This window comes from Triticum dicoccoides, chromosome 6A, assembly GCF_002162155.2.
Source record: "Triticum dicoccoides isolate Atlit2015 ecotype Zavitan chromosome 6A, WEW_v2.0, whole genome shotgun sequence".
Classification (NCBI taxonomy): domain Eukaryota; kingdom Viridiplantae; phylum Streptophyta; class Magnoliopsida; order Poales; family Poaceae; genus Triticum; species Triticum dicoccoides.
The window spans coordinates 5,313,527-5,325,950 of record NC_041390.1 but is presented as its reverse complement, the minus strand read 5'-3'; the positions used below and the strand labels follow the sequence as shown (position 1 = coordinate 5,325,950).

The 12,424-nt window shown below is 43.4% G+C and overlaps 1 protein-coding gene across 2 annotated transcripts in view; it reads left to right on the top strand.

Annotated features, from left to right (window-relative positions):
* The window catches only part of LOC119318855 (two-component response regulator ORR21-like), a 20,240-nt gene that overhangs the window by 4,375 nt on the left and 3,441 nt on the right, over positions 1-12,424 (top strand). The window contains exon 4 of one of the 2 annotated variants that reach the window (XM_037593428.1): positions 7,428-7,855. The exons of the other annotated variant lie outside the window; for it this stretch is intronic. Within the exon in view, the coding sequence (XP_037449325.1) occupies positions 7,428-7,594 (167 nt within the window). The 3' untranslated portion in view covers positions 7,595-7,855. Of the gene's footprint in view, positions 1-7,427; positions 7,856-12,424 lie in introns of those variants that run through there. 2 annotated transcript variants of the gene reach the window in all.

The following is a 12,424-nucleotide window of genomic DNA, read 5'->3' as shown; positions in this document are numbered from 1 at the left end:
CACACGTCAAGATGGATACGTTCCTTGTGAACAACGATGGGTGCTCGATCATGCCGGACTCTGTAGTCACCTGCATCCCCTCTCACGCCTTCGGGCACATCCCTATCGTCATCATCACTACTTGTCACGACCGGTTTTCCAGACATAAATTTCCAGAAAATGGCCGTTGTGCTCACCAGCCCCAGGATTACTGTTAGCTGATGAGGCACCAACTTGTTACAGAAATTCCAAGCATAAGTACAAAATGTGTAGTACAAGACCATTGTGGCCTATGAGTACATCAAATGGTTTTCTAGTGGCTGATGGCGGAAGCGGTTTGTGGATCATCAGTGTATGGGACTCCATTTCCCACGGGAACAGTTGACCAGGTTAACTCCTATCTTCGCGAGGCTGCTATCACCGTTGCTTAGTTTCCGGAGCTGTCACCGCAACGCTCCTCTCCAGGCAGAAATCTGGCCAAGACAATAGCCAGGGACAAGCCAGTGAGTACTTTGAATGTACTCGCAAACATTATGAACACTGGGATAATATAATTGATAATCATGCACTGAAATATTCCATGATCACATCGTCAGTCACAAATAAAATATCTTTTATGCATGCAAGCAGGTTATTTATATGCAACATGAATAAGCAATAATAGAGTGGGAATAAAATGCCGCAGTCGGGCGTCTGAGCGACACCACATAAAGGGCTTTTAAAAGAAATGCCACAGTCGGGCGTCTGAGCGACACCACATAAAGGGCTTTAAAAGAAATGCCACAGTCGGGCGTCTGAGCGACACCACATAAAGGGCTTTTAAAAGAAATGCCACAGTCGGGCATCTGAGCGACACCACATAAAGGGCTTTAAAATAAATAACAAGCATTGCCACAGTCGGGCGTCTGAGCGACACCACATAAAGGGCTTACAAAATAAATAATCACAATCAATATCCAGGAGGTAGAACCGTCCCAGGGATACTCAATAATACAAATAATGCAACAGGTTAGTCCATCACAAAATAATAATCATGGTCCTCACAAGTAACCAGTCGATATCCAAGTTTGGTTTAACAAAATCTCCTCTGAAGACCGACACTAAGACCAACACTTGACCCATCCCAGACTGTAATCCTTAACCATGGACACGGCTATTCGAATAGGTTTTCATCTCTGCAGAGGGTGTAATCTTTACCCACGAGTAACGGATTCCTTTAGTCCATCGGGACTAATTCCGTCTACGGCCTTTTAGTTGAAAACACGCCTAACTTGCACACACCAACTTAACTCATCGGTGTCTGGAATCACCCACGACACTTGTTAAGTCAAACTCTAAGTGGGGAGGCTACAACCTCGCGTAGCATGGGATCAAATTTATATCGCGCGCTCTAAGGGGTGGCCTCCCCTCTCGGTCTCAACCAGAAACACCCATGCCCCCGGACCAGGTGGCATGCCTACCGGCTACAACCGATATCTTCCACCATGGCCTCTCTGTACGGTGTGTGCTTGAAAGGGGTTGACGACTTACTGAACCATACTCTACCTGCGGCAGGGACAAGTGATAGTACATAGCAAGTATGGGGGTTACTGGAAACAAGACTCGGTCTACGGTCGACTCAGGAGGTTTATAAGTTCCCTGCATGACATGTAAACAAATATATTTCAATCAACAAAATTCACCACTCAATATACCTTACCATGCCATACCGGACATAACCGTCCCGACGGGGACCGGCGACAAGCTCACGCCTACCCAAGGCCGAGGCTTTCCCGGATTCCTTTCCAACATGCATGCAAGGCACATGAGGATGATTACCACCACAATAATATTCATTTCCAACAGCAAGGAAATCACTGATATGCTTCCATGCAAATGATCATGTCACATGAAATAACAAGTCCTCCGAAGTAAGGTGGTGTTATAAACGTGTCAAATAACACACCAAAAACATTATGCCGGGGTTCAGAATGCTTGCCTTTAAGTTGTGGAGGGGTGAGGTGCTCTCCAAAACTTTTGAAAGTTTCTTCTCTCTCTCCAAAATCCTATTTTAAAATATATTTGAATTAACACACATTTCAAAAACAGTACAAAAAAGTTGTTTGGAAAATTTTCAAATAAATCTTAAAATAAACTAGACAATATTTGAGAGATGTAGGAAAAAGAATTAATTCATTTGGAGTTATATTTAAAAAGTTATAGCCAGTCAAAGATTTGGTCAAAATCTGTTATTTGAAATAAAACAGAAAAGAAAACGTTTCAGAGGGGAATACGTTTTCGGAGCGGGGAAAACGTGCTGGCGTGGATTACGCCTCCACTTACTCCAGCGTGGACGGCGCGCGTCTCACTGACAGTGGGCCCGCCTGACCCACCGGTCATGTTTGACCAGTCGCCTTTCCCTCTCCTTTCTCTGTCCCGAGCGGAGGCGGAACTCCGGCGATCGCCGCCGGCGATTGGCGGCTCCGATCGAGAAACCGAAGTCATCCACGGGCTCAGGGGGTCGAGGTGGTCCCGCCGGTGGGTGTTACGGTCTCGGGGGTGGACGGGGTCGTCGGCGGTGAGCTTCGCGGCGGACGGAGAGCTTCGGGAGCAGAGTGGTTTTGGGGCTACGGTGGTTCTCGATCAAAATCGAGTAGTGGGAATGGTTCACGGGAGGATGAGGGGGCTCTTGGTGGAGAGAACGGAGAGTGGGAGGCCCTGGTGGTGCCGAATTGGCCGGGGCAGTGGCGGCAGCTGCAGTTGCCGGAGATGAGGAAGGAGACCTCCCCGGATCGATTGGCTGCCACGGGAGAACTAGGGGAGCATTCTAAGGTTGCCTGTGTGCTTGAATGGGTTCGGGGCCTCCTTTTATAGCTCGTCGAGGTCGGTTCTGCGGCGGCCGTGTATAAGCTCTCCGGCGAACCGCCTCTCTGCAGCTAGGGCAACGTGGCGGCGACGAGCGCTAGTGGACACACTCGTGGATGAGCACGCGCTGTTCCAGGGGCCAGGTGGTGAGCGGAGGAAGGTTCGGCGGTGCCGACATGGGCAGAGGCTGTCGGGCGGCGGCGGCGGCTAGCTCTTGGCTTGTCGGGCGTGGCGAGGGGCGGCTTGGCGCGTAGCGGTGAGAAGGGGAGTGCGTGGCGTGGTGCTGCAGAGCGGCCAAAACCGTGGGGGCCAGCGTGTCGGCTCGGCGCACGTGCGTGCCAAACGCACGCTCTGCTCGCGCTCCGGGCGTGCACGGGACGTGCTCGACGTAATGCCAGAGCATGCTAGAGGTCGAGGTTGAGGCTGGGAAGAAACAGGACTAGGTTAGGGTTAGATAGAGGGTGAATGGGCATGGTGGTTAGATCAGGTGGCCAAGTTCACAATGTAAACTTGAATCCATGCCAAATCTGGCTATGCACTCAAAGTGTTCGACAAAATGCTAGGGGCACTTAGGCAGGTCTTGGAGTGGCCAAAAACTCCAGATGGTGGTCTCTTTAGATGTACAAGAGGGTGGTGAGGTTAGTTTGCCAAAAGCAGAAACTTGCTAGTGCAAGTTTTGCAAAACTTCAATTCTGGACAGGAAATAAATGACATTATTTCATGAACCAAAAATTAATCCAATGGGTGCATGCTCCTGGATTTAGGGGTTTGATAGGGCTATCTACAAGTGGGAGAAAGCACGAGATTATTGGAGCAAAATTAAATAGGGTTGCAGTAGAAATCACAAGGCTGGACCAGAATGGAAAAGAGGTTGATTCACTCAATATTTCAAAGAACGGCACTAGGTTTTTTGCATAATGTTGAATCATATGTTACTACTAATATCCCATAATTTTGGTGGAGGCTAGAAAGAATTATTCAAAAGGGTTGTAGTGCAAATTGCACTCTGGACCAGAGAAGAAAGATTGAGTGTAGAGCTCAAAATATTTCATGAATAAGAGATATTTTTGTATAAAAATGATTTAAAAACATCACATGACATCTCCAAATTTTTGTGGGAATTTTAAGTGAATCTATCAAATGGTTGTAGTTCAAATATGGCAATTTAACCTTGAAAAACCATTTTCAAGAAAGTAAAGATCAAGCAACTTAATTATTTAATTAGTTATATTAAATAAGGGAAAGTTTCTCTTGAGAGATTAAATATGTCCAATGACATATTTGAAAAGTTTTCTCTTTGGGAAAAACTCATCATAACAGGGAAGGAAATGATTTAAAAATCAAAATGGAGCTCAGATATTCAAAGTTTTAATTCCTGGCAAAATTTTTAATTCATTAAAACAAGGCCAAATTTTTGGGGTGTCACACTACTACGACGGTTCCATGTGCTACCATCTTCTGGTTCAGTGGGAAATGGGTTGGGTACCTTGTTTTCCATGTGGTTGCCACTTCGATAGCGCCCCTGACCTATAGCCGACCCATTGTCTCGGGTTGCATCTGAAGCGGATCTGGAGTGGGCTTAAGATTTTTCAAAGAAGCTCAAATACCGCAATGTCATCGTCAAGAACTGTACATCACAACCCTTTTCCACGATCACCTAAAGGAGAAAGATGGTCTCCCTAACCCTAAATTCCTCTTGCACTCTACCTCGTGAAACACTCCCTTGCCCCCCATGAACACTGTTGTGTGGAATTTTGGTGGTATAGGAGCAAAATATGCTTTTGCAAACTCGGAGATGGGACTTCAACTTCTTCCATGGCCGTGTGTCAACCCAATTCTGCAACAAGTAGATCGCATGCCTCAATCTTAATGGGGTTAAGCACCACGCCCATCGCGAAACGAAATGCACGACTTCTACCATCTGCTCCCGGGCACGAAGATATCGGTTCACGGCAACATTAACCTCCAACTCCTCATGACACACACACTCTTGAATGCCTTCCAGGCGGTGTTGCTTGTGTATCCGCTCTCTGCATCTGAGCTCAAGGCAGTTGTCTTTGGAATGAAGCCTGACACTACTCCAAGCCCTAATGGGTATTGTCTGATTTTCCTCAAGCATGCCTATGGTCACTTCTCCTCAATCGTACCGCTCTCACAAAATTGTTCTACAAATAGGAGGCTGATTATCCGACATCAACACATCCTTCATTGCCCTCCTGCTCAAGGTGGACACTCCCACTTCTCTGACAAATATTTGTCGCATCTCATTGCAAAACTGCCCTCCCCCATCCAAAGATGTTGTCGTGAGTCATGATGTCTCACCAAAACCGTACATTCCTTTCCTTGTGCATTTTCAGCAGCCATGCTTTCTCCATGGGCGATGGATCTTTGAAAATTCCATCGTCCCCGTGAAGCTCGTGCAATGCTTCAGTAAGTACAGTGTGCCGGCGGTGGTGCTCAAGCTTCACTTCAAGCAGCATTAGATTCCATGTCTTAGGTGGCAATAGTGGTTTCCCTTCCCTCGGGCGAAAGTGGATTTAGGACCACAACACGTCAAGTCGGTCTGTAGTCATCATCAATGGTATCCCCAACAATTGTATCACTACCGAAATGGGCTCCATTAAGAGATCCCTTGTCCCCTACCTCTTCATCCTAGTTGTGTATGTTCTCCAGTTCCTCGTCCTCACCATTGGTGCCAACGATGTCCACCAAACACCCCCTCGTCCCCTTATTGTCGTGCCCAGTGCCGCTATATTTGGATGACATCTTCGCGACAATCACCGGCCTCACCCTCAACTTTTCCAAGTGCACGTTCATTCCTCTCAATGTCGCATTAGAGATTGCCGAAAAACTGGACTCGGTGTTTGGTTGTCTGGTGTCCAGCTTCCCGCAATAGTACTTGGGCCTCCGCTCTCCATCCACAAGCCCATATCATCGACCTCATCCCTCCCATTTCACTTGTACACAAAGGAGTCACTAGGTTGTGTGGCACACCGCTTTCCTCAGCTGGCAAGGGTAATTTTGTTGAAGCCATCCTCACTGCCCTACCTACCTACACCATGGGTCTCTATAGCTTATTGAAGCGCATGCCGCCTCTGTGAAGAGATAGCAATCGATTTTCTAGGACAATGTCACCAGTGTACCTAGTGCCAAGTGCAATATCGTCTGGATGGAGATCAACAAGCCGTGGAGACATGAAGCGCATTGCTTTCTGGTGGGGTGAAGAGACTTGAGTCTTGCTTCCCCGTTCTCTACACGCACTTCATCGGCCCCAAAGCATGCATTGCGTCTACCCTTTTGTGCATTGAAGACCACCGACTAACTAGTCTCTCTGCGGTCATGCACACCGAGATTGGCAACCTGTGTGATGAGTTGGGGAAGATATCACTCTCATCTAAGGTGTCGAACCATCGCATCATGCACCTCTCTGATGCCTCATTCATGGCACATATGGTGTATTAATTAAGCATGGCGATGCATGTTGTGGACACCATCGCCCCCCATGATCTAGCATAGCTACACCCCTATAAATGTAAATTATTCCTTTGGTTCTTCCATCATCAGCAACTACCCATCTCCACCACCGCCATAACATTTGCACTGTAGCATATGTCTTTTGTTGTGGTGAAGAAACCTTGAAGCACCTGCTTCAGGCATGCATCCACGTCCATGCCATTTGGGCATTGAATGTGCCTATTGCCACCATGCTGGAGGTGGTGTGCCTTATCAGCACCCTCGACCTCACGGATCACCCTCGCCTATACCCCATAGTCTGCCTTGCCATCCTCAGGAACATTTTGGAGATCTAGAATGCCTAGATGTTCGCAACCAGCATGCTCCCTTTTTCTATTATTATGGGAAAAATTGACATTAATGTCCTATTTTGTCTGTGGTGACACTCACTTATGATCTATTAATCGATCTTAGAATTTTGGGTGCTGGGCTTCGCTGCCTTGCCCTGGTACACCTTTCATTTCCTTGGTTGTTGCCTGCTTGTCAATGGCCTAAAACTGTGTAGCTCTGATATTCTGCCATGATTACGGCTAATGAAAATGTTCATTTGGGCTTTCCCCCTAGTGACCTTTCGAATAATAATCATATCGAATATCTTCTGTTAGGTTAAAAATTCAATTATTTATATGAACTACTCTAATTCTCAAACAAGGCATGTCTAATTATATATGTTAGTCATCTCTTCTTGCAAGCCACAAGAGACTATTTTTTCAAGACAATCACAAGGTAGAAAGGATTCCAATCTTAATATATTACTTCAAAGGCATTACAACACCAGACCCTTGACATCTCCTTCAGGAGGTCACTGGTCAGGATACATATGTTGTGACCTTACAATACAGTGCTCTTTTATGGTGTCCTATAATTAATATATGCCATTCAACCATGGAGATCAAACTTCCCAATGTGATGTATATTGGTGGAATAGTTGGGTTAGAAGTAGAGACAACACTGCTCATTCGTGGCAAGCAGTATATGTAATTTGAGCACAGTTTGGGAATATCCTAGTTTTTGGCCCGCTAGCTGATCGAGGTGACACACCCATTCTACTTCTTCTTAGGTTTTGATAGCGGGTTGCCTCTTTTCCGTAGATGAGGAGCTCATCGTCGTCAAGGAGCAGGCTATACAGAAAGTATCTCATCTCGCAATAACACATGGAGACGACGTACATGACATGTGCCAAGGGAGTCATGACCGCCATGATGTGGTTCAGAGTGCTTTCACCACTCTTGGTGCCCAATGGCCTGTTTGGTGGTGACTTCAGTGGAGCTGCTAAGTGGCTACTGCAAAGGACCTGCTACAACTGCATCAACATAACAAGCGACAAGCCGAACGACGATATCTATGATCGTAAGTTCGATTCATCCATTGGCTTGTTAATAAGCATATGATCAAATTTCTGGAGAATTATACATTGGAAATTCCCCTTTGTAGATTGGCTATGTTCAATTCAAATTCAAAATTTTAGTTGTATATTAATGCATGCTTGAAATTCAGCGATGGCTTGGTAGTTGTGGCAGCTGTCACCTGGAAGAAATTTTTATTGCCACATATTTTCTACGTTGCAATAATACAGCTAGGGCTTAGATAATTGAACCCCTGATCAATAACAAGGTCATGAACTTGCAAACGGTTGCGAGGTCATGGATGTGCCAGCCTATGACATTGACTAGATCACAGACATGCAACATTGAAAGGGGGGGAGCTAGATGCTAGACGAGCACAGTGGGAGCTAAATGAATAGAGCAAACCAGCATGAAGAGGATGAAAAGAGGAGATTGATGTTTTGTCCATGTATGTACAATATAGGATGAAATATTTCCCATTAGGCCCTTACAAACAAAGAAATTTGTTTTCTATGAAAAATAGGGAAGTTCTATATTGCCCTAATAAATCAATGATGGGATTAGATGTATATCGCTCTATTCCTAGCAGTAGGGGTATGGTAAAAAAATCTCATAATAAAATCATGCAGATGTTACAACTTTACATATGGATAAAATTAAGGAGGGCCGAGATTGTCCATGACAAATCATTTCCTAGACGATGAGCACGGCAGCCACCACCACATGAACAATCACATGTGGTGCAGGGAGGTGCTTTGTATGTATCATCGAAGATCGAAGATCAAAGATGATGCAAGAGACCACACCTAGAACAAGAAACTCATCACAATGCAATGAATATCGCCGTTGGATAGACTTGATCTTGCACAAAAGCACAAAGATATTCTTGAAGGTAATATAGGAACAATAAATTTGAACACGATCACACCGTGCGGCAGTGCCTCTCGATTCCAATATTACGAGATCAGTGAGCACAGAGACCAATGTCAATGCTTGGTGTTGGGATTCCTTCCACTCAGACCCATGCCCAATAGTATCATGAGTAGAACAAGTTCATGTGTCAGCAGCAATGAACCATGCCATGGTGGAACCTGGGAAAGAGTTAGCTCCATTAGCACATCTCAAAGGCGGTTATTGATTCTATGGTGATACCGTTGAGTTTGGCTCACACACATAAGGAGTATATGAAGGGACATGGAAAATTCTATATAGTGGCAGACGTGTTCAGTTTGACTCTCTATACTTTTGTTGGGCGACTATTAGTTTGTTAACAGTTAACAAGAGTTTTCTTACCACCTTTTGGTGGTGCCACGAGGTACCAACTTTCAATAGCTAATACAGATATGTCTTCAAGATCTGTCTTGTATTCATAGATGTACCATTGTTATGAATACTCCTCCCAAAGTCTTGTAGCCCATATGATTCTACTCTTAGACCATTTCTATACACATAATTTAGTTTCAAAGGATTCAATATATTTATTCAGCATGGATCCATCATTTCAAAATACACATAGTATTCTACCATATTTTGGATGGTACGATAAGGTACCAGAAGTCTAGTACATACTCACCTAAAATAGATATCTCTTAAGGATACACCTTCAGTTGGAGTACACTACTATCATATATGAACTTTCACCCTTAATCTAGTTTCCCATACATCCACACTCAGAGGCCCATTCTACCAACACAAGAAGCTCCCTCCAAAAGTATTCGACGTGTTACAATCAGCATGGCCCAAAATGGTTCATGCAGGGGAGTCAACAGGTGTCAGTACATCGAGGATAGCTTGTAGCTCATTATGTCATACATGTTTAGGTTCATATATCTTAAGATATTACTAGTGTGTGATGGTTAATTACTCATGTTCCGTAGCTTCTAAAAGTTACTATGATCTTGTACTCACCTAAGTCAACATTGGCTTGATCTCCTCAGGGCAAGCCTACACAACATCCCACTCTTGTCCTAGTATGTTCATTGCAATGGAATTTAATAATCCAATATCTATCATTTGGCTTTATCATGGAAAACTTTTCGCATGAATGCACTTTCATTATACTACTAATCAAGTACATTCAGAAATAATAGTATAACTTATTGCAACTCCACCATCAATTGGAATATCAAAAAATTGCTAAAAAAAATTCTCTATCTATCACATTTCATCTACATTCCCATGGTCAAACTATGAATAAATAGACAATTTGGCTTCACTAAAAACATTCACTCACTAGGTTCGACAAGGAGGCTCACACATGGGAGACGATGACCAAGTTACATCAAATAAAAGACTAAAATGTGCGAGTATACAATCCAATGGTCTTCAAATATCATTATGTCCCTAATGTTGCCAAGGCTATGCTAGACCGGTAACTTATGGAAGTGTCTACCACCTACAACAATTGCAATGACACACTTGGGGTAAGCTGGGGGTAGTTGACTTGATTATCCTGGCTTTCCTCATTGACAAGTCTCTATCAAACCTCTACTATCTGCCCCCCACCTTGCCAAGGCAATCACTATGTAATGAATATGAACTTCCTACCATATTTGGGTGGTACAATGAGGTGCTAATAATATAGCTAGAACATATCAATAAGAATATACACCTCTTACCGTTATCCCATTATCATACATTCCTATGTCGAAACTTTGAATAAACATACAAATAGATTAACCTACCCTACTTGAATAATACATAAGGTTTTTTCTTATGTTTGTTTATTCCATCATCCCAGTCCACCCCCTTTTCCAGTTTTGACAATTTTTCTCACCTACTTTCCTTGAGATGTCTCAAATGTCCACGCCTTACAAGCTTACCAAGTAAAATAATGTTTTCTACGGTAAGTCAATATGTAGTGACATAATTGCCATTCATAGTTTTTTTGTGCATGGACATCAACAATAAAATGACATATAGATCATGGAGAATACATACAAAATAATTTTGTAACATTGTGAGGCACGACCTTATTGTATATTACTTAGTGAAATTTAAAAGTTTAACACATTGGTCTTAATAGGCATGTATCATGCATGAGAAAAATGGAGCTCAGTATGTGAAATAAAGTCCTAGAACACTAAATGTGGTTACCCATGTTACCACAATTATGCTAGTCTAACAACTTTTAAAGCATCTACGGCCTCTTCATCACCTATATCGACAATACAAGTGACACGCTTTGAGTGAGAAAAGGAAGCTTCCTTAGTTGCACCACTTTGTTCATTGACAACCCATTGAGGCTTCATAATATTTCATCCAACTTTTCCACAAAAAGTGTTGGTTAGAGTAAGCTCAGTTTTATATTATGTGTATGTGGTACCATGCGTTATCAATAATATACTATTATTCACAAGAAATGGATGTCTTGTTAAGATCTTCTATTTATAAGAATGTATACATAGATGATCTGAACTTTTCCCTTATATCATTTTACCCCTATGTTCCTGCATTTGGGACATGTCAAATCTCATGAGGAGGTTTTTCTAAAAGTACTCAACTTGTTGGCTTCTGCATGCTCCAACAGTTTGTGCATGAGAGGTGGCAGATAGCATTACATCGAATAAAGGCAGGGGCACGTGATATCATATCATGCTTCACTTATATTGGGAAGTCATCTATGTTCTAGTTTACATGCCATTCTAGACCTTCTTAAAGTGCCAATCCTTGCCTAAGTCAACAATTCGAGTGATACCCTTGATGTGAGCCAAGGCAGCTACCCTATATATAATACTTTCTTCATTTCCATGGGAGCGGAGTCTCCAGTGTCTATCCTCCATGTCTGCCATAGAGAACGTTTACATACAAACACTCAAAATTCTACCATGTTTTGGTTAAAACATGACGCACCATTAGTTCAATGCAATCTCTTCTAAAATAGATACCGCTTGAAGATGTACCGATGGTGAGAATTGAGCAAGAATTGTTATGAACTTTGTCCTTTGTTCATGACAACCATGATTCGACCTTTGAACTACGTCTAATATCGCAAGTAGATTCATCTAGCAAGCACTATGCATTGGTTTCGACAAATCCTAAAGGTTCCCATATGCGATACTTTAGGAGGCACGCCGTTGAACCATGGGTTATGGAGATCGTGTGATGGTATGTAGGCCTCAAAAAGCCTCTCGTGTTTCCTATGCCAGTTCAGTTGCTCATAAAAAGTTTCTACGTCCTCTTCCTCACCTAGGTCGACAATGGCAATGAATCCCCATGGGTGAGCTTGGGAAATTGCCCTAGTTTTCCTACTTTTTTCATTGAAAAGGGAGTCGAGATTGCAATATCTATCCTCTGATTTCTAGATACTGAGGAATGAGTGGCGAACACATAATTTATACCATATTTGAGTACCAAGACTAGAATGGTTGAAAGCCCTCTCACCCAAAAATAGATACATCTTTAAGATCAACCATTTTTTAAATATAAGTAGGGTTGTAAGACACCAATTTCTTCAGTCTTGTGACCATATGTGTTCGTCCTTCTAGACCACACCTAAACACATATGTGGCTCCGTTTAAAATGATTTGACAGGCTGGCGTCAGCCATCCAGGCAAATTGCATTTGAGAGGTGCCATCCCCAAATATGGAAAATCATTGATTGTAGCACTACAAATTACATGTTGGTTCACGTGGGGGTAGTGGACGCACAATGGAGTTAGCAAAAATGTTGTAATTGTGTGTGTTTGACAGAGATTTAGAGCGGATAACTTCGTTTGGGGTTTATGCTTGCAAATGGATTT